Consider the following 23,231-nt stretch of genomic DNA (forward strand, 5'->3'; position numbering starts at 1 on the left):
ACTTAATTAAAATTAAATAAAATTATAAATTAAGCTACCCAATCAGACCAGCCACATTTCAGGTATGGAACACCACACGTGGCTAAAGGCAACTAAATTAGACAGTGCAGACATCCCGTCTCTGCTGGAAGTTCTACTGGATAACACTTCAATAGTAAAAGTATTTTGTCTCAATTTTGAGATAGAAGAAGAGGAAATCAGCACGATAAGACAGTGAACACCTTTGAGCTGCAGAGATCGCTCGGACATGTAGAAGGACACAGAACACACCACCCTTATCCCACGAAGGCAAGACTAGTCCTTAGAAATGAGGCTATCTCGGCTGGGCACGGTGTGGCTCAAACCTGTAATCCCAGCACTTTGGGAGGCCGAGACGGGCGGATCACGAGGTCAGGAGATTGAGACCATCCTGGCGAACACGGTGAAACCCTGTCTCTACTAAAAAAAAACAAAAAACTAGCTGGGCAAGGTGGCGGGCGCCTGTAGTCCCATCTACTCGGGAGGCTGAGGCAGGAGAACGGCGTAAACCCGGGAGGCGGAGCTTGCAGTGAGCGGAGATCTGGCCCCTGCACTCCAGCCTGGGCGACAGAGCGAGACTCCGTCTCAAAAAAAAAAAAAAAAAAAAAAAAAAGAAATGAGGCTGTCTCCTCCAGGCATCAGATTCAAACCAACTGGTAGCAAAATATTAAAATGACCAATATACTAAAATTGACCTATCATTCATTAACAAGGCATATTTTCTCAACTTTAAACTTATTACAGTGGTCAATGAAGCATAATCTGAAGATCTTTAAAAAGAAACAAGAAAATTCTTTCAATAATAGCAAGTAAGGCTCAAAAACTAGAGTCCATTATCAAAATTAAATTTTGGCCATGGCCTGTGTGGAGGGTGACAGCAGCTGAATGCAGTGGCCATGAAGAGGCCCCTTTCTCTGGGACTCTGTGGCGCTGTGCGGCCAGGCCCCACTCGCCTCCTGCCTGCCTGCACTCTCAGCTGCTCTCTCGGGTGCCGGAACATTTCTCTGCAAAAAGCTAGCTACTTCTCCCCCTCGGAAATCCTGCCTCTGCCTGCCCACCCATTTTGTCTGTCACTGCACTATTGTTTTCCTTCATAGGAAATATTAAGACTTGTGATACTGACTCACTGACTCTAAGTTCCATGCAGGCAAGAGCCAGGATGCTCAACTGAATGAACCTAGCAGACTCAGAGCCTGCTAGCACGGAGGCAGGCCACTCCTCAAATGGACCAAGGCTGAAAATGCTAATTATCTTTACTCTAAGGGTATGTCCGCAAAATGTGTACAAAAATCCAGTAAGAGAAAGGAGTTTCTGATCACAAAAGCACCCTGCCCCATCCCTTTTTAAGGCAACTACTTGTTATCTGTTTTCAGTTCTGGTAGTTACCTTCAAAATTCTAACTGATGCGCCGCTATCCCGTGCAGCAGACCATCAGTTACTGCATGTGCTCCTCTCCCTTACTCCCGGAGACAAGCCCCACCTCTTCATCAATGGAATGCTCTCCAGTCTCCCATTTGGCCCAGGTGGACCAGAGCATTCAGGGGTTTATGGTCACCCATATGACTCATGCAAGGCCAATCACATGCCTACTTGAGGGGCTAAGACAGGAAGCAGAGATGAGACTGGGCGCGGTGGCTCACACCTATAACCTCAGCATTTTGGGAAGCAGAGGCAGGAGGATCGCCTGAAGCTAGGAGTTAAAGACCAGGCTGGGCAACATAACAAGGCCTCCATTTCTACAAAAGAATTTTAAAACCTATCCAGCCATGGTGGTGCATGCCTATTGTCTCAGCTACTTAGAAGGCTGAGGCAGGAAGAACTCTAGAGCCCAGGAGTTCGAGGCTAGAGTGAGCCTCGCACTGCACTTCACACCACTGCACTTCAGCGTAGGCGACAAAGTGAGACCCTATCTTTAAAATAAAATTTAAAAATTATACAAATTAAGAGAAGAAAGCAGAACTGAGATGCATAAATACACAATGCAGACCACAGAATTATAACACTAGATGCAGTCCTACCAACTACCCTTGCCTGCACTTTCCAAGAGCTCAAACCAACAAATTCTTTCTCTTACTCTAGTTTAAATTGGGGTTTTATCCCTGCAACTGAAAGACTGTTGAATACAATCACCACATCATAATTTGTCATGATTTACAGCCTTCAGACAACTTTAGACATTACCCATTAACTCTACGGTAATAAAGAGGAGATTTGGCTCATTTATACTACCTCCGAACAATCTGAGTTACATGTTTAGCTCTATCTGGATACCTTTGAAGCCTCTATATTTTGGTCTGTCAACTTCAGATGATGTAATCATGTAACTCCAACAATGCTAGGTAAGGATTTTAGTGCCCCTTCCATTCCCACCCCTATCTCTACCATCTACTTGCCAAATTAACTTGGTTAGTTTTCCTTTTATATTCATCAGAACTGAAGACATTTTCATTCTGTTCTGAAACCATAATTAAGTCAGTAAGTCTTCAGTGTTTCAGTCACATATTGATTCCAAAAATGAAAGCTCAAGCAATACTTACATTATGACTACGTGAATACAGTTCCCAAGAGAGCCAAGGATCCTAAAAGGATGGCATCTCTTTCTATGGGTCTTTGATCATGACCCCTAAGCTGCGTAAAGGAGAACCTTTTTAATATCAAGGGCTTCCAACAGATCAACTGCTGAAAAATCAAGCCATATTTTGGTTTGCCTCATATTTGGACCATGACTTAATGCTATTTGCTTTTCCTAGAGATTAGAATTGCCTTTCTTTTTTCTTGTTGAGAGAAGAAAGACGTGCCTATCCCCTAGAACTAGTCTTCTAGCTATTTACTCATTTATTTAAAGCAAAGCATTCTCATGACAAATGATCGTTCTTCTTGGAAAACACACTGTCCTAATTTGGACTGGTTGCTTTCTATGCTTGCTGCACAGCTGACTTTCTTGGGTTCACTGTCCTTGTAATTTTCTTTCTTTAGAGACATGGTCTCGATCTCTCGCCCAGGTTGGAGTGCAGTGGCACGATCGTGGCTCACTACAGCTTGACCTCCTGGGCTCAGGCTCATGTCACTACCCCTGGCTAATTTTTTTACTTTTTTTATTTTTGTGGAGATGGGGTCTCTTGCTATGTTTTCCAGGCTGGTCTCAAGCTCAAGCGATCATCCTGCCTCGGCCTCCCAAGTAGCTGGGACTACAGGCATGTGCCTACCATACCTAGCTAGTTTTTTATTTTCTTTGTAGAGATAGGGGTCTCGCTATGTTGCTCAGGCTGGTTTCAAGCTCCTGGCTTCAAAGGATCCTTCCACCTTGACCCCCCGAAGTGTTGGGATTACAGGCGTAAGCCGTTGTGATTGGCCCATCTTAACCATTTTTGGGTCTTGTCTTGCTTTGTTTTTTTTGAGGCAGGGTCTTACTCTGTAGTAGAGGCTGGAGTGCAGAGGCATGAACATACCTCACTAGAGCCTTGACCTCCTGAGCTCAAGCGGTCCACCAGCCTCAGTCTCCTCAGTAGCTGGGACCACAGGCACACCACTATCCCTGGCTAGTCTGTTTGTACAAATGGGGTCTTGCCATGTTGCTGAGGCTGGTCTCAAACTCCTTGGCTCAAGCAATCCTCTTGCCTTGGCTTCTCAAAGTGCTTGGATTACAGGCATGAGCCATTACACCTGGCTCATCTTAACTATTTTTAACTGTACAGTTCAGTAGCATTAAATACATTCACACTGTTATACAACCATCCCCACCATTCATTTCTAGAATAACTCTTTTCATCTTGTAAAAACAACTCCCCTCCCCTGCAGCCCCTGGCGACCACCACTTTGCCTTCTGTATCTATGAATTAAGTGCTCCAGGTCCCTCATATAAGGGGAATCACATCGTATTTGTCCTTCTGTGACTGGCTTATTTCATTTAGCATAATGTCCTTAGGGGTCACCCATGTTGCTGCATGTGTCAGAATGTCCTTTAAGCTTATTGAACATTAAGGCTCAATAATATTCCACTCTAAGTATGCACCAGATTTTGCTTATCCATTCATCCATCGATGCACACTTCAGTTGCTTCCACATTTTAGCTGCTGTGAATAACGCTGCTATGAACGCTGGCATGCAAACATCTTTTCACCACCCTGCATTCCATTCTTTTGGGTATACACCCAAGAGTAGAACTGCTGGGTCATATGGATCAGGCTGACTCTTATAGCAACAAACATTTTCAACTGGCACGCTGGGCAAGGCAGAGTTTCTACCGGGCAGCATAGCTCCTACACTCTAAGAGTATACAGTGCAGAATGGGGAATTGAGATACTCGAGGAAGACTAATGTGATTCACCTACCAGACTTGAAGATGTGGATCAGACACATTAGCAGAGTGCCTAGTTCTTGGCAATAGAAAGTATGTTGCTGCTCACTCATTTCCACCTTCAGCTGTTTTGTAACAATGTCTTCTAAAAGAATACCCACCAGTTGTAATAGAAACCTTCCAAGAAACAAAAAGGGTGACAGTGAATTAGGTGACTACTATAAAGCACTTATGCCAAGTATATATGAAAATATATGTGGTAAATATAAAGTAAAAATAGAAGTAAAGTACATTAAACCGTTAAAGTCAAACGCGTAACACCATCGCCTTGGATACAGTCACTTTTTCTCTCTGTGTATCACCTTCCTCGCTGAGGATGAAATGGCAGGTAGTATTTTTTTAAGCTTTGTAAACTGTACACCATTACACAAATACAAGCTGATCATCTGTCATAGGAATTTAATGTACCATCAGTTTTAGCCAGCTGCCTCAATGCAACAGAGGGAAAGCCACGGGCTGCCTGCTGAACCTGCGAACAAAAACTTGCCCAGCAGGCTTACTGGGCTTATCTCCATCGACAACACAGGGCATCTTCACTGACGACAAACCAAATGACGGCTGCGTGAAGTCACAGCCACTCAGCCAGAAGTAGCACATTTGCAGCAGCAGCTCTAACTCAGTGAACACTCAGAATCCAGCAGAGGTAGAGAGGGACCCCATCTAGGCAGCAAGCATTTACGAGTGCCTGATCACTGTCCTGAGGGAGCTTTCCAACAATTTATTAGGGAAGACAGGATTTGATACTACAGGTATTTTACTGGAGGCAGTCTGCCTTGCAGGGAGAAGTATTTTATTACTGACAGCGTGTAAAACTGCCGGCACATGGTGAGAATATAAGATTCACTTTCTGTGGCTTCTCTTGGGTTTTAACTTCCCTGAAGGCAATGCACGCCTACTGCCTGCCCCCAGGACAGCCACCCCACTGCCCTGCCCTACCTGAGCAAGCCACTGCTGTAGCATCTCTACTGAGGACAAGAGACAGAACATGACAGAACCTCAAGAGAGGTATGAAACAAGAGCCACAGATAAGCCAGGACGGATTAGAAAATTACACTGATACAGACTTCTTTACCCAGCTCAGAACTGAAGCAAGACCAGGTGTTATTCCAGACTTAACTGATCATGAAACACCAAGTGACTTTCCAAAAGGCATGGGTTAGTTATAGGCTCAGATAGAAAGCATACCTTGAAAATGTTTCTTCTGGCAAATTCTTTATTTGTTTCCCTTCACTGTGTTCTTCTAGTGCTGAATTACTGTCCCCATCTCTTAGCCTATTAATTACTGGACAGGAGATTAAATATGGAGAGAAAGAGAGCTCCTGAATACGAGAAAGAACAATATCTTCAGTTGACTGGGAAATCAGAACCCTCAAAATGGCCAGAATTCCTGATATCCACAGTTGAACAGTGCTCACAGATGCCTAAAATAAACAGAATACATAAGTCATAGCTAAAGAAAAAAGGAAGATTAAATTTCCCCCAATTGCCAATTTTGTGAAAAAAAAAATTACTCCTATTTTACTATCCTACCAATAAATCTTTCTATCACTGAGTCTCAAAGTGTGGTCCCAGAAAAGCAGCATTAGTATCACCTGGGAATTTGTTAAAAATGCAAACTCTTGGCTTGGTGTGGGAGCCACCTGTAATCCACCTATAAACTTTGGGAGGCTGAGGCGGGCGGATCACAAGGTCAGGAGATTGAGACCATCCTGGCTAACATGGTGAAACTCCGTCTCTACAAAAAATTAGCCAGGCATAGTGGCACGCACCTGTAGTCCCAGCTACTCAGGAGGCTGAGGCAGGAGAATCTCTTGAACCCGGGAGGCGGAGGTTGCAGTGAGCCGAGATCGCACCACTATACTCCAGCCTGGCCGACAGAGCAAGACTCCATCTCCAAAAAAAAAAAAAAAAAAAACCGGCCGGGTGCAGTGGCTCACACATGTAATCCCAGCACTTTGGGAGGCCAAGGTGGGTGGATCACGAGATCAGGAGATCAAGACCATCCTGGTTAACATGGTGAAACCCCGTCTCTACTAAAAATACAAAAAATTAGCTGGGCCTGGTGGCAGGCACCTGTACTCCCAGCTACTTGGGAGGCTGAGGCAGGAGAATGGTGTGAACCCTGGAGGTGGAGCCTGCAGTGAGCCGAGACCACTGCACTCCAGCCTGAGCAACACAGTGAGACTCCATCCCCTGCCCTGGAAAAAAAAAAAAAAAGCAAACTCTTAAGCTCCGCCCAAACTGACTGACTCAGACATTCTGGGGGTGGTACCAACAATCAGTGCTTGAACAAGCCCTCTAGATTCATCTGCTGAGTCAGGCGAGAGACTCACCATTGTGTTTGGAGTGACGAACATACTCCGTAAAAGCATGTCCACCGGACGAAGGGAGGAAGGGGCCAAAATCTCAAATAATGTATTTAACACTCCAAGGGCTTCATGAGAGTCAATGTGCATCTGTGAAATTAAGACACCACAAACATTTCTACATAAGCCAAAAGAAACGTCAGCTTCCTATACATCAGCTATGTAACTCCAGGGCAAATTGTCAGTCATCTCATCATCACGTTCCCTCATTTAAAAGCATTTTAAGTTCAGTGGTGAACCAAGCAAACATTTTTAGAACAACACTGTATCAGCTATATTTTTCCCATAACGGAAATCTTTTCATTTAGATTTTTATTACATAAATAATAAATGCTTTCTGTAAAAGACTCAAATATACAAAAGTGTGAAAAAAATCAACTAGAACTGCAGCACCCTGATAAATCATTACCAACATTTTGGGGACCAGTCTTCCAAGCGTCCCTTTGTAAACACATACACGGGATGGTATGCACACTCTTCCTTTTTTTCTTTTTCCGCACTCCATCCCTCCCCCAACAGTTGTAACAAATGCTAAGTCGTGTATATCCCTTTCTTAATCACCCCCATGTTCCTATAGCCATATCCTTACCCCCTCACACACACAGGTTTTGTTTTAGTTGTTTTTGAAAAACCATAAACATCTTTGCTTTTCTCACTTAACAGTGCAATGGAGAACTCCCAAGGCAACTGGCTGAACTTCCTTCCTCCCTCCCCTTCCTTCCTTCCATTGCTTTCATTTCCTTCCTTCTTTCCTTGCTTCCTTCCTTCCTTCCTCCCTCCCTCCCTCCCTCCTTCCCCTCTCCCTCTCCCTCTTTCTCCTCTCTCTCTCTCTCTCTTTCTAACAGTCTCGCTCTGTCCCCCAGGAGTGCAAGGACACACTCATGGGCTCAAGTGATCCTCCTACTTCAGCCTCCTGAGTTAGCTGGGACTACAGGCGCACACCACCACACCCAGCTAGTTTTTGTATTTCTAGTAGAGACAGGGTTTCACCATGTTGCCCAGGCTGGTCTCAAACTCCCGAGCTCAAGCAATCTGCCTGTCTTGGCCTCTCAAAGTGCTGTGATTACAGGCATGAGTCACCGCACCTGGCCAGAACACTTTTAATCATGCAAAATAACTCAAGCTAAAATAGTCTAAGCTTATACCACAGTGTGTTCAACCATTCCTGATTGATGGTGGGCATTGACTGTTTCCAATATTTGTTTCTACTGAGCATGTATACACATAGCAAACAATTCTGCAAAGAGATGTGGTGTTTTTCAAGGCACAGGTGTGAAGCTCACAACACTGGCCACATCTTACAAGAAGGGAACAATGGACCTTCTGAGTTCCAGGATTCCTGTATCCTGGACCCTCACCTGTGCCCACCAACTCTGCCTCCCCGCAGCAACTCTGGGAGAACCCATAGTGCTCTGTCATCCATGCAGCCAATCCTAACCTGTGTCTGCGAACACCATGACAGAGATTTGTTTCTCCTGTGACAGGAACCGATCCTCCCTGTTTGCTTCTGTTCTCAGGGTGTAAACAGGCCCTCATTTCTGCCAACTTAATCCCCTGCTGACTCCTCTCCTCCTCTGGCTACCGCCTTATTTCTCTGTTCCTTCTTCAAGTAAAACCTTTTTCCAATTCTCTCTCCTGTCCTTTCAGGAACACACTCCCATTAGGGTTTGGCTCCCTTTGCTCCTCCAAAAGCACTCATCAGTGCTCTCGGTGCTGCCAAACCTGTGCCAAGTTCCCAGGGTACTCACAGCAGATGTCACCCTCCTGCACAAAATGCCTTAAAAAAAAATCTTGACTTTAGGAACCCCACACCTGCCTACTCCCCCTGCCCCAGCACTGGCTCCCCTCACCTCCCTGACCTTGGAGCTGGGACTCAGCAGGCTCGGTATTCAAGTTCCTCCTCCTCTCCAGCCAGGCTGCGTCCACTGTGAGTGGACATCTCAGATGCTGACCCCCTGCCCCACAGTCTCTCGACAACTCTGGGCTCATACACCTGATGCTGGCCTCGCCTCATTAGGCACCTATGGGGTCTCAATTGCTACATCCAGACAATCTCTGACTTCCTGCTGCCCCCAATGTCTGCCCTACCCTCGTCACAGCCACCCTGTCCTCACCCTGAAATCACCCCCAATGCCCTGCTCTCTCTCACATCCCACATCAAAGTCAACAGCAAACCTTGCTTCTGTTTTCACGCTGCCAAGGGATGCCCACTTGGGCCATTCCACTTCACCGCTGGGCCTCATTCGGGTGGCCCTGCTCTGCCCTTACCTCCCCGTCAAGACTATTCTCAACTCAGGAGTAAAAATGATCCTGCTAAACACCACGTCAGGGCAAACCCTCTCAAGGCTCCTCCATGCTGGCCTCACCCCACCAGGCCTCGCTCCTTTCCCTCCCCATGGCTGCCCCACTCCTCCACCCCCATTGCTTGTACCCTAACAGCATGTTCCCCCCAGGGCCTTTGCAGCTGTTTGCTCTGCTTGGAATGCTCCTCCCCCAGGTATCTCCTAGGCTTGTATCTTTCCTTTCTGCAAATTCACTCAAATGTCACCAGATCACCACAACTTTTCTCATCACCAACTGAACAATGCCACTCCACCACCGAAACCACCTAACTCTCTTCCCTCCTGGATTCTTCTGTACAGCGTTCCTGATCAGCCGCCACGGTAGAGACTTCACTCACTGGTTTTTCTATTGTCTGTCCCCTCACCCCCATCCCAACAAAATCTTCACTCCAAGAAGGCAGGGGGTCTTTCTTGAATCTGCTCTGATCACTGATGTATGTACTGCCAGTAACAGGATAGTATCTAGCACTACTTCTGAATGCAACATGCACCTGTGCTGAGCTACCTGGCCGGGGCTGTGCTACACATTTCATAAATGTTTTATCGCACAATTTCCATTGCGGCAGAAATTAAGTCAGATATTTACTATGCATTCAGGCCTTCAATCTCTACTCTACTCAGATTATGCACAGAAGATAATGGAATAAAGCTTCCAGAGCACCGTTCTAACACCATCTGTAGGCAGGGAGACCCTGACCACACTAAAACTGCTGTCAGTCTCACCAGAAGCCAAGATCCCTGTTCCATTGTCTAACTGGTCTCAGGATAACATTCCATTATGAAATCAGGATGGGGGTGCAGTCATGAAGGCAGTAACCATCAATATCACATGCCTCTGGTTTAAATCAAATGCAAAAAAACATGGACTACTTGTACTATACAGAGTAGTTGTTTATTGTGTATAATCAAGATGAACAAACATGTATTTGCTGAGTCCATTTAAAAGGCAACCTCAAGCCGTGCCAGGCAGCTCATGAGATTTTCTGGCAGAGCTGCCTTGAGGAGGACCCATCACCCTTCTCTGTAAGATACAGAGATGTTGCTACACTGGGGGCACAGTGTCCTGTGCCTGACTGGGGGCATGTTGCTTCCAAAATTGGTACTGCCAGGCCATTTCCTTCCACTGCATTTATGGAAACAATGATTCATGTCATTTGATCATAGAAATTCTGATTAGTGATGAATAGGCCAGGCGGGGTGGCTCACACCTGTAATGCCAGCACTTTGGGAGGCCAAGGTTGGTGGATCACTTGTACCCAGGAGTCTAAAACCAGCCTGGGCAACAGAGCAAGACCTCACCTCTACTAAAAATACAAAAAACTAGCCAGGCATAGTGGTGCACACCTGTGGTCCTTGCTACTCGGGAGACTGAGGTGGGAGAATTGCTTGAACCTGGGAGGTGGAAGTTGCAGTGAGATTACACAACTGCACTCTAGCCTGAGTGACAGAGCGAGACCCTGTCAGAAAGGAAAAGAAGGAAAAAGGAAAGGAAAGGAAAAAGGAAAGGAAAGGAAGGGAAAGGAAAGGAAAGGAAAGAAAAACTGCTAAATTACAAGTAGTAAGGTAACAAAAACAAAAATGTAACCACCAAATAAAACACTGCGTTGACCAGAATGCAGGAGGCAGTATAGGAGGTAAGGGTTCGGGCTTTAGAGTCAGACTTGGCCCGCCCTCACCCCAGCACTCTAAAGCTGTGTGCTGCCTGATCATCTCCACAACCTCTCTGAGTCATGAGTTCCCCTGTAAAGTAGGTGGGCAATACCAACCTGAGATGGCATTGAGGAGAAATGAAGTTAGTTGCCCCATGACTAGCATGGAGAACTGCTATCAAAGCACAGATTAGGATTGAAGGAAGAGCTGATTCCAGCTACCCCCCTTTCACAAGGACCTTAAGCTACCATCACTATGCAACAACGAGCCAAGGCTGCGGGGACAAACCTGCTGTTTGGCTAACATTGGGAGGATGATGTCAGCTATCTGTCGAGACAGTCGCTTCCACTTGTCTTCATTCTCCTTGTGGCACTGCTGCAGGACAAGAATGAACATCTCCAACACCTATAAGAGTGTGCACAATTAGAAAGTCTGCTGCCAAGAGGCGCCTTTCCACCCCCATGTGTCCATCTGCTACGCTTGTCCCAGCTCAGCTGGAAGACTCTAGGATCCAAACAAATGTGATCCCAAAGAGGACAGGGGGACACGGATGCAATCCCCACTCTATGACATGAGAAATGCAGGGGAATCAGAACGAAACACAAGTTCCTCTAGGACACATGCAAGCTGCACACTTTGCTCAGGAGGACTTGCCATCATTGTTATTTGGATAGAATTTATAATATTTCACAATCAGAGAAAAGACACAACATAAAAATCAAATGTATATTAATCTTTGGCAAAATTCAAACACAGCCTTGACTAAACTATTCTGCAGGTGGCTCACCGCCTTTGTGGAAATTCACTTCAATTCTGTGTTCTCTGCAGAGGCAATCTACTGAACAGCATCTACTTTCCGGAAGTATGCACGGTTGAGCACAAGTTTATTCGTGATCATTTTTACACAGAGATATCCAGAGCTCACTGAACATGCGGCTGATGAGCTCTTCTCCAGGACACCCACCCACCCAGCCAGCTCTGCCTGCCGCCACCTGCTTGCCAGTTGCTCATTTTCAGACCTCTTTATGATACATGTACTTTTGCATTGCAATTATGTGATTTAATTAGGCATTAAGTATTTAATTAAATACTACAGGAGTTAATTAAAATACGAATGAACAAAGAAAGTGCTGCTTCTTATGAGAAAAGCTATGGCTTCATAAAGATTCAAAGACAAACAGCTAAAAAGAATTGACAAAATAAGCGAGGGCTACACAACAGTACAAGCTGAAAGAAAAGAGAAGTCATTAAAAAAGAGAGATTTCTGCACTCAGTTTTCCTCAAAATGTCTTTGAATTCTTACGCCACCTTAAGAAAACAAAACCAGAAACTAGCTCAAAGAAAAAGACCTTAGCCCTATGTCAAAATAGTGGAAAATAAATATGCAAATAAAGTTTTTATTTCAGAGTTGAGATTTCTATCATTTTAGGTTTCTACCATCTTGACCAACACTGTCAACTGATTTTTGGTCCTCGTTTTGGAAAGAGGGCCTCACTATCTTGAGTGATCTTCTGGCTCTCAGACCAGGAGTCAGGTGAACCCCTGTGGCTGTGCCCACTTTAAAGACAAACACCAGGCCGGGCGCGGCGGCTCACGCCTGTAATCCCAGCACTTTGGGAGGCCGAGGCAGGCGGATCACTTGAGGTCAGGAGTTTGAAACCAGCTTGGCCATCATGGTGAAACCCCATCTCTACTAAAAATACCAAAAAAAAAAAAAAAAGATTAGCTGGGCATGGTGGTGCATGTCTGTAATCCCAGCTACTCGGGAGGTGGAGGCAGGAGAATCGCTTAAACCCGGGAGGTGGAGCTTACAGTGAGCCAAGATCATGCTACCGCACTCCAGCCTGGGCGACGGAGTGAGACTCCATCTCAAAAAAAAAAAAAAGAAGGATAAACACCAATGACACCTCCTGCCACCGCGCCTGTCCCCCGCCCCCACCTCCCCCTGCACCCGCCGCTGCCCCAGCATCTCCCCAGGCCTCAGAAAGCTTAAACCTGGTACAAAGTAGCACGGTTAACAGTGAGTGTTACCACATGGCACTTCCTTCCATCTGTACGGGTCAATAAAGTATCCACAACAGTTCCAACACACATTCCTCTTACCTGATGGTACTGGATGAGTCTCAGTAACATTGATACCACCACTTCTTTTTGGGTTTCAAGCTCTTTTCCTGCATCAGCTTTATTTGTTCCTCTTAATACAAAGAGATCATGGACTATGGGCTGCAGAGCCGGTATGGCTGTGGGGACAAAAGGGTACCCTCATCAGGTATTTCATGGAGATTACATTTGGAAAACTGCTCTCAACATCTACAAAATGATATCAAGAAATAAAGAAAACCCTTACACATACTTGGCTTATGGTAAGAGATGAATTAAGGTTATCAATCATTATGCCATTGTGAAAGATCAAAGCTTTTCCTCTGAACACTGATCATTTTGTGATGGCTTCTAAAAAAAGAAAAAAAACCTAGGGCTCCTGTAATTTAACACCACTTCTGAAAAAAGGTGACTCAAATTCAAAAGTCAATTTGAAAATGATAAAACTTTCCAAATAACCAAAACAGCACCATTCCTGGTCTCGAGAATAATCTATTTGATTCATCTGAAAAGACAATAAAAACTTCCACATAATACATTTAGTCAAAGCCACTGGATTATTATGCTTTTTAAAGTAAACTCACTCTCTCATTAGATAGATAAGGGACTTTACCCCAGGTCTTATTTTGGTCTAAAACAGGAGTCAAAATAAATTAATTGGTCTACTATGACCACATATAAAAAAAAACAAGAAATGCCTTTCATTGGCACACAGGTACACTCTGCCCCTCAGTGTCACGCGCACACAGGAACACTGACCCCTCAGTGACACGTATGCACACACGAGCGCACACACACACACAGAGGCATACTCTGCCCCTCAGTGTCACACGCACACAGGAACACTGACCCCTCAGTGACACGTACACACACACACACACACACACACACACACACAGGCACACTCTGTCCCTCAGTGTCACACGTACACAGGAACACTGACCCCTCAGTGACACGTATGCACACACGAGCGCACACACACACACAGAGGCATACTCTGCCCCTCAGTGTCACACGCACACAGGAACACTGACCCCTCAGTGACACGTACACACACACACACACACACACACACAGGCACACTCTGTCCCTCAGTGTCACGCGTACACAGGAACACTGACCCCTCAGTGACACGTATGCACACACGAGCGCACACACATACACAGAGGCATACTCTGCCCCTCAGTGTCACACGCACACAGGAACACTGACCCCTCAGTGACACGTACACACACACACAGGAGCACACACACACACACACACACAAACAGAGGCACACTCTGCTCCTCAGTGTCACGCACACACAGGAACACTGACCCCTCAGTGACATGTACACACACACACAGGAGCACACACACACACAGAGGCACACTCTGCCCCTCAGTGTCACACGCACACAGGAACACTGACCCCTCAGTGACATGTACACACACACAGGAGCACACACACACACACACACAGAGGCACACTCTGTCCCTCAGTGTCACGCGCACACAGGAACACTGACCCCTCAGTGACATGTACACACACACAGGAGCACACACACACACACACAGAGGCACACCCTGCCCCTCAGTGTCACGCGCACACAGGAACACTAACCCCTCAGTGACACGTACACACACACACAGGAGCACACACACACACACAGGCACACTCTGCCCCTCAGTGTCACGCGCACACAGGAACACTGACCCCTCAGTGACACGTACACACACACACAGGAGCACGCACACACACACACAGAGGCACACTCTGCCCCTCAGTGTCATGCACAAACAAGAAAACTCACTGACCCCCAGTGACACACACACACACGCGCGCGCGAGGCACCCTCTGACCTCTCAGTGAAGGGCACACTGCAACCCTCTTTGACACACACACACAAACACTCTGACCTCTCAGTGACACACTCTCCAGCCCTGAGACACGCACGCAGAGCCCTGAGACTCACTGACCCTTCAGTGGCGCACGCATGGGTATCCTCTCTGACCCTCTCACAGACGACCAAGCTTCCCAGCACAAAGTACTGGCTTTGGCTGCCACTGATTTTCTGTCCAAAGACCCTCCAATTCCAGGAAACCAAACACCTATACCTTTACTAATCTATACTTTGGCAGTGTGAAGCTGAAGCCTTTGTGAAGCCACGGCAAAGACTAACTGGCTTAGCTCTGTAAAGCTAAGGCCTTGACTGAGAGGTCAGCCAAGGCTCTGCCTCGCCACACAGTATGGTTGGCGCTCTTCTGCACACATGCTGAGTGGAAAAGACTCTATGTAGTAGTGCCATTCTCACATCTAGGGGTTTGCAAGGGTCTTAGGATGTGTCCCTGTCAAAGTTCAAAAGCCTACGGATTCCAGCAAAGGAGTCAGGGAGGGGTCAATAGGGCAATGCTGGAAGACCAGTTCAAAAAGCTCAAAGAAAGATTTACAGCTCGTTCATAAAACCAGGCTAGCTCCTTCCACAGGCTGGGGGCTTGCACAGCTGGCCGTCTCCTGAAGCCCTGTCTTTAAGCTCCAGCAAAATCATCAGGCAAAACAGAAAGCCCTGAACCCAAGTCAAACTGTATCTCCAATACCACCTGGATCAGAGATCAAAATTTAATTCACGGCAAGTTCGACTGAAGAATTTTTAGTGTTTCATCACTTCTCGGCCTTTTGGCTAAGATCAGGTGAAGAACTTTCAGTGTTTCGTGTGAATGAACAGGAACTTTATATTCAGAATCTATCTGTACCTTAGGCTATCTTACTGTTTCTTGAATTTTCTTTCCCTGAGAAGATTACAAATTGCTGAGAGTAAAGAATATGCTCTCTTCTCTTTTGAAACGTCTCTAACCAGTACATTCACATACACAGACACACAGACACATATGCAGAGCCTGAGAAGTACACGGCCGCCACTGACAAAGTTGAAAGTGGGTGTATGAAAACGAACACTGCCAAGCACATCGTGACACTGAAGACGACAGTGAAAGAAGTGTCCCATTACCGTGTGTCACAGCCTTCCTTCCACTGGCCATGATGCCATCACAGAGCTGAATGATTTTAGGAATTCCAATGATCTGTTTTGAATGATAGCGTTCATAAGATAGTAATACCAAGAAGAAAAAGATGTTTGGAATGATTGCCTCTGATTCCCTAGAAACAAAAACATCCATTTAGACCTTTCTTTTAAAATTAAGATACATATCAATATAAGCAACATAAAATAATTCATGAGGGCACATTAAGCTAACAGGTGTCAGTGATCTGCTCTAACCCCATCCCTGCCATAGTGCATCCCATCTGTGCCCTTGTGCAGAGCCGGGACAGGTGTAAAGGTTCGGAGGGAGCAGGTAGAAGGCATCTGACGGCACAGAGGCACAGCAGCTACAATCTTCGTAGCTCTCCTCTGCCCCTTTGCTCTTGTAGAAATTGAAACTCAAAAGAGAAAAAGTAACTTGCCCCAAAACACAGTGGAGGTGTCACGTGATTAGAACAAACACTGTTTCCAGACTCCAGGGAATCTGGGGACACTTTCCTTCTGCACTAAGTTTTCCTAACTACAGTATTTATTAAGTATTTCAGGTACTAAAGAATTTTAACTTTCAATAATTATAAACCTGTAATGGACTAGCAAGAAGTATTAAAACCTCAACATCTAGCAAGAAAAAGCTGCAGAGAATACAAGTGCATAATAATTACTAAAGACAACCTTATATAAAAACTGCTTTCTCTAAGATTTAAAAACTAGTGCTCCACCACGAGATTTCATTCCGCCATCTGTCAACATAATTAAATGCTTTGAAATGTGCAATGAAAACTGACAACATATGGAATTTTCAGATATATAACTACTTCCAAACAAGTCTTGAGATATACATTAATTTTTAAGAGAAGCAAAAATGCACAGCATGTTAATCAGATTTTCATTTAAAGAAAACAGCAAAAATGCCTAACAGTAGTTTAAACATTCATCTTAATAACCTAAATTACATGTAAGTACACAAGAAGGAGAAAAAACTCTAAAATAACAAAATGCTATTACCTGAACTGGCCCACTTCAATGTATTCGAACTGTTTCAATACAAAGCCAATAAACACCTACGGGAAGGAAAGTAAAATTTTACAACAATAATAGGATTAAAATGTAAAAACCAGGTTTCTTTTCCTCCTGCTTATCTGCATAAATTTTAAATTAATTTCTTGACAGCTGATAAATTTGACTATAAGCATAACTCTATTCTGAAATCAGCCTAGATAACTGTAGAACACATCCAGGAATCCCCTCAACAACTTTACTACACACTGAGGTGAAACCTCATTGGAAAAACAAATAATAAATTCCAAGCGACATCAGACAATACCCAAAAGTACACCTTGGGGACTCATCTGTTCCCATTAATGGCAGACAGGGTAGCAGATTCCCTGAAACTGGTTTGGTAATAAGATACCCAAAGGAGTCGACTTTCTTCCTCCCACCATCTGAGAGGCAACACGCAAGGGCTGCACGGGAGCCAGCTTTGTGTCACACTGGTATTCCACGCAGCTGTCAGCTTTCCCAACCTGATGAAGAGCTTCCACTGATAAAGCATGGAGCACATGGCCCGGCTTTCTCAGAGCCTCTGCGCGGAATGCAAACATACAGCAGGTGCTCGGTAAATCATTATCAGCATAGAGTTCAATGGCTTGTCTGTTCTAGTTCTATTCTTGTTCATCAAACTGTTACTGTATTGAACCTTAAGAACTGGGAGAAAGGGGATCGGTTGATGAAAGGCAATCGGAACAAACATGAAACCAGAGCGCTCACAGCAGGAATGACCTCACACCACCACAAAGGGGCAGCTGGACATGAGCCTCGCAGGCAGGGGCACCGGGACTCAGAAGAAAGCACAGGCCAAAGATGAATTCCACGTGCCTGCAGGGCCGCGGGCAGCACGGGGGAGCCTCGAGTCTGTCCTCCCTCAAAAATGGAAGTATCACATGGAGATTGCAGACAAATATAATAAAGCAACAAAGAGTATTCTACATTGAAGAAAAAGCTCCAGTAGAACGACTAAAGAAAGAATTTGATAAAACTCTTTTTATCAAATTTGATAAAATTCAAGTCCACCTATTTTATGTTACAGTGGGGAGCTGCCTTTTTTCCCTACTAAAGACAGGCCCAAGGAGACCATAGTCTGTAACTACCACATGAGGAAATCAGTTCCTATCCATGATGAGTCAGTATCACAGGTTATTATTATTTTGAGACACAGTCTCGCTCTGTCTCGCCCAGGCTGGAGGACAGTGGCACAATCTCAGCTGATTGCAACCTCCGTCCCCCGGGTTCAAGTGATTCTCCTGCCTCGGCCTCCCAAGTAACTGGGATTACAGGCACCTGCCACCACACCCAGCTAATATTTTCGTACTTTTAGTAAAGATGGGGTTTCATCATGTTGGCCAGGCTGTTCTCAAACTCCTGAGCTCAAATGATTTACCTGCCTCGGCCTCTCAAAGTGCTGGGATTACAGGCATGAGCCACTGTGCCCAGCCAGAACTAGAAACTATGATTATTACTATTATTTTAGAGACAGGCCTTGCCATGTTGCGCAGGCTGGACTCAAACTCCTGGACTCAAGTGATCCTCCCGCCTCAGCCTCCTCAGTAACTGGAACTACAGAGGTGTGCCACCATGCCCAGTTAGAACTGGGAAATTCTGAAGAAAAGGTAGACTGCAGTCTTTGTTCTCACTAGAATGGAACAAATCAGGGTTCTGGCTTCCCTTAGGGTACCCCGCCCCACTGAGAGCCCGCTCCTCTCAGCCCCTGCTTGCCCATAGCCATAGACCAGGGCTTCTCCCCAGGCAGCCTCCTAGTGTCAAAGGAAACTAAAAGAAGTTCCCAATGTATGTTTCCCAAGGAGAGCAGTGGCCCATTGAGACAGATTTTCTTCAGATAGGTTCTGTGAACAAAGGTTCAAAGCATCAGGCCAAGGCAAAGCCCACCCGTTGATGCCTCTTTCATTAAAAGCAGACCCCAGGCCGGGCACGGTGGCTCATGCCTGTAATCCTAGCACTTTGGGAGGCCGAGGCAGGTGGATCATGAGGTCAGGAGATAGAGACCATCCTGGCTAACATGGTGAAACCCGGTCTCTACAAAAAATAAGCCAGGCGAAGTCGTGGGTGCCTGTAGTCCCAGCCACTTGGGAGGCTGAGGCAGGAGAATGGCGTGAACCTGGGAGGTGGAGGTTGCAGTGAGCTGAGATGGCACTACTGCACTCCAGCCTGGGTGACAGAGCAAGACTCCGTCTCAAAAAAAAAAAAAAAGACAAAACAAAAAAAAGCAGACCCCACCTCAATACCCATGGTGGGAAATCAGTGTTGACCGCGAGCCCTCAGTTCTCCTAGGGAAACAGACCCTTTCAGATGAGTAACAGTACTGACAGGATTAACAGATTTATGTCTAGAAGGAAACAGAGAAGTGTAATATTTCTATCTCAAAAATATTCCTACCCCACATAACGAAGTAGCCCAAGATCATGGGTCAAAAATGACAGTTAAATTTTGACTATGAAAAGGCAGTGATTTAACTGGCACAAATCTTGAGGAAACTGTGCATCATGAAGGGACATGACTAGCCAGAATCTAGTGCCCACAGCAACTGCAGGAGGAAGGCAATACAGCCAAGAGGGGAAGAGTGCAAATGCTTGTGCAGAGCCACACAGCTCCCACGGGGACTCCAGGAGCGTGGGTCTCAGTTACTGTCTGCCTAAATTCCATTCCTTTTTAAAGAGGTAAGCTAACCTGTTAGATAGCCTGAAACTGCAGATGATCAATTATAGTCATAATTGATAATCCATTTAAACTAACTCTCCAGATTTTGCAAAAATGTTCCCCAAACAATAAATCTTAATTATATCTCACAATTTAAATTCAAACTTATTTTGGAGGGGAGGCGAGTGGATGGGACAAACCTTCGGAAATCCCTAACAGCCAACCCCAGGTTAGCCTTGAGTCCAGGGAGCTGGGGCAAGGATGCCGACTTGCTGAGGCTGGCTATGCCCCGGGCCTTGTACTAGCTAAGTGCATGAAAAACATAAGCAGCAGCAATTGATGGGGGGTGGGGAAACACAGTTCACATTTCTTTAAAGTAGATTTCAGTGTCTTTTAGGGTAATTTGTACTAAATTAGGAACAGGTATGATGGATGTAAGATTAAAAGCGACAAACCTGATCTGAATCCAGAAGACAGTAATTAACCCGTAACTGAACCAGCTGCGCCAGCAAATCTAAAACCTGCTTCTGTAACTGCACAGATGTTGTTGTCGTGTACTGTTTTAAAGCTTTTATAACAAGAGGTTCAAACAAACGAATGTGATTATGAATAGCATTCTATAAAAAAAAAGAAAAAAGAAAGAAAGAATCCATAAGTGAGCCTTCAACCAAAAGCTTCAAGCAAAATACCTGGGAAGTCTCAGCTCCAGTTTCATCTCTAGCACTGACACGCCTGAGTTCACATGCCACAAACGGCACCATTTACCTTATCTGCACGGTTCTTTGTGACACTTGTGAGGTTTGTCTTCAACTGGGTAGACACTTTCTGGAGGACATCAAACCATCTGCCAAATGGGAATAGAAGGGAAGCAGACATGAGAATATCTTTAAATAATCTCCTCTGCACTCAGATACACTCCTGTTCAAACCAATTTCACATTCACACGATCAGAACATGTCAGACTGAGAAACAACTTGAAAGGCCACTCAGTGTGGCAGCATCACCCTCTCGAGATAATGACACTCTATTTACAGTTTACAGCTGCCTGACAGCCATCAAGTCTCGTCACCTGTGGAAGGCTACTCAAGTCTGAGCTTTTTACTGCTACAGGAAACTGACTACTCAGCCCAGTCTCCAAGCGAGACTTGAGAGAAAGGTGAAGGTCATTTAAAAGATCAGTAATTTAGAAGAAATCACAGGATTTTTTTGGAGGACAAGCCTTGAAAATATTTACATCAATGATATCCTTTCTAAGAAACATATATGAAATTAACCCAAACATGCATACACTCACATGCTTATTAATATCCCAAATGGTTACAGAAAGCATTGAAACAGACTTATTTCTGAAGCTTATTTCTGAAGTAAGTACATCACTAACATACAGCCTGGAACAGGGGTATTTTCCTTGACTCCTGACTCTAGTGTTTCAATTGTAGCTATTTAATCATTACATTTATAAAAGGAAAAACAAGGGATTCTATTATTGCTACTATACAGATTAGTAACTCAAATACCTGTTGATACTTATGGCAATTTAAGAAGTCCTGTATTCCAGGCATTAAAGACACAAACATAAATTTAAGTAAAAAGAGATTTCTAGTCATAAAGTTGACAAAACACAAGGTAATATATCCAAGATGCTTCTATGACCTTCATACACCTCTGAATACCAGCACTACTGTGCTGCAATGAAGCTGTTCTTTCATCCTTGTTACAGGCCTGAAAACTGCCACCAACACATGCCACACCACTCTACAGGGCCTGTGCTTTGAACAGGTGGGGACATTATGAACTGCCTTCTGGTTTGCTGACACACTTTGGCAATGAAAGCTGGCTGCTTCTCAGCCCACTCAGTGTTCCTCCTCCTCTACCCCCACCTCTGAGATGTGTAAGTCCCAAGCCCATCTCACTCACTGGCCACACACTTCTTGAAAGGCCGGGCTATGCCTTAAATCATCTTTGCATCAACCATATTTCCTAGAGTTCTTTGAATACAGCAGACTATTAGAAGATGTTGGCTAACATTTTTCGTTTTTATTCTTTTACAAAGTATTTCCTGCTTGCTCTTTTGTGCTTCCACCAACGACAGCATTCTTGCCACAACTGTTACCCCGAGGTGTCGTGCTCCTGCTCCGCCTGCACCATGTTCCTCAGGCTGGCGTCAGCGAGGGCCTGGGTGAAGTGGGTGTACGGGGCCATGAAGCAGTAGTGGTACAAGCCTGGCCTCACACTGGAGGAGCCAAGGCGCTGTGCTCGGCCTTGTGACTTGCTGGGGTTGGATGATAAGCCGTCAAACTGGGAGGCCAAGTTTGTCCCAAAGAGAGTCTTCAACAACTATAGTGAAAAAATTGAAGCACAAACAACATGGCATGAACAACACTTTAAGAATCTCCCACACAAATATCAAATCCATCTGTAAATAACTGGATACATTAGCAAAGATTCACAATGTGAAATTCTTCCTGTGAATCACTATTATTACCTCGGCGAGATATTGTATGAAGTGCTGTTTGTACCTTAAATAAGAGTTTTGGGTTTCCTTGCGATTCTAAATGAGACTGAGCATGCTAAACAAAAACCCTGAGGGACTGGAAGTTAACCAGTGAGGCTGCAGGGGAGCTTCTGATATCCTTTGCTCTCCACAGTGACAGACCTCGTCCTCCTAGGGAATGACGGGAAGGTCGGCCTCTTGGCTCAATCATGGAAAGAGCCGAAAAGTGCTATGCTGGACCTCACAATCCTCCCAGCTGATTACGCCACCAGCACCTGCTTCTTAAGGAGTAGCAGCATTTTGTCATCATACCTGAAAGTCTTAACAGAATAGGAAAAGAATGAAGCTCTTACTTGTTGAACACAAACAGTTGCCATCATTGGTTCTCGACTAAAGCAGGATTTCAGGTATCCCAGGATCTCCTCAACACACTGTGGAAAGAACAGTGAGACGGTAAGTGACTCAGAGATGACCCATTATTGTACGAATCCTAGACAGAAATCAAAGGTACAAGATAACTTCCATTTAAATAGTGTAAATAGTAGAGGAAAATCAGAGGAAAGTTTTCCATTTCTTATTTGAACAGAGTCAGTAAGTCTTGAAATCCAAGTTACATACATTACAACCATTCTTTCACATATCTACATATCTGTTCATTCACTCATTAATTCATTAAACTGTTATCAAATACCTATCATCTACTAGGTATCCAGTCCTGTTCTCAGGGCAGGAATTCAGAAGTGTGCAAAGCAGCCAAGAGCCCTGCATCTGTAGACCCCTGAATATGTTCAGTGAACACAACTATGACACAGCAATGTGTGATTTACCACAAATCAGTCCTAGAATTATCTTATAGCGATAGGCAACAATGAGCAAACAACTACCTTAACGTTACTATTCTCACAAGAATTTTTATCAACATCTATAACAAGATGTACAGCACCCAATGTCCTTTACAAGAATCAAGAAGGGGCTGGGAGCAGTGGTTCACACCTGTAATCCCAGCATTTTGGGAGGTCGAGGCAGGTGGATCACTTGAGGTCAGGAGTTCAAGACCAGTCTGACCAATATAGTGAAACCCCATCTCTACTAAAAACACAAAATTAGTCAGGCATGGTGGCGCACACCTGTAATCCCAGCTACTTGGGAGGCTGAGGCAGGAGAATCGCTTGAA

General features: G+C 45.1%; 1 protein-coding gene across 2 annotated transcripts in view; it reads right to left on the bottom strand.

Moving 5' to 3' along the window:
- The window catches only part of HTT (huntingtin), a 164,828-nt gene that overhangs the window by 50,776 nt on the left and 90,821 nt on the right, over positions 1-23,231 (bottom strand). For both annotated transcript variants that reach the window (XM_073012553.1, XM_073012554.1), the window contains 11 exons: positions 22,411-22,488; positions 21,677-21,900; positions 20,329-20,407; positions 20,019-20,180; positions 16,858-16,913; positions 15,820-15,968; positions 12,837-12,973; positions 11,022-11,138; positions 6,709-6,831; positions 5,561-5,796; positions 4,350-4,492 (listed from right to left, as the gene is read on the bottom strand). In XM_073012553.1, the coding sequence (XP_072868654.1) occupies positions 4,350-4,492; positions 5,561-5,796; positions 6,709-6,831; positions 11,022-11,138; positions 12,837-12,973; positions 15,820-15,968; positions 16,858-16,913; positions 20,019-20,180; positions 20,329-20,407; positions 21,677-21,900; positions 22,411-22,488 (1,504 nt within the window). The remainder of the gene's footprint in view (positions 1-4,349; positions 4,493-5,560; positions 5,797-6,708; positions 6,832-11,021; positions 11,139-12,836; positions 12,974-15,819; positions 15,969-16,857; positions 16,914-20,018; positions 20,181-20,328; positions 20,408-21,676; positions 21,901-22,410; positions 22,489-23,231) is intronic.

The sequence above is a fragment of the Chlorocebus sabaeus genome, chromosome 27, assembly GCF_047675955.1.
Source record: "Chlorocebus sabaeus isolate Y175 chromosome 27, mChlSab1.0.hap1, whole genome shotgun sequence".
Taxonomy (NCBI): domain Eukaryota; kingdom Metazoa; phylum Chordata; class Mammalia; order Primates; family Cercopithecidae; genus Chlorocebus; species Chlorocebus sabaeus.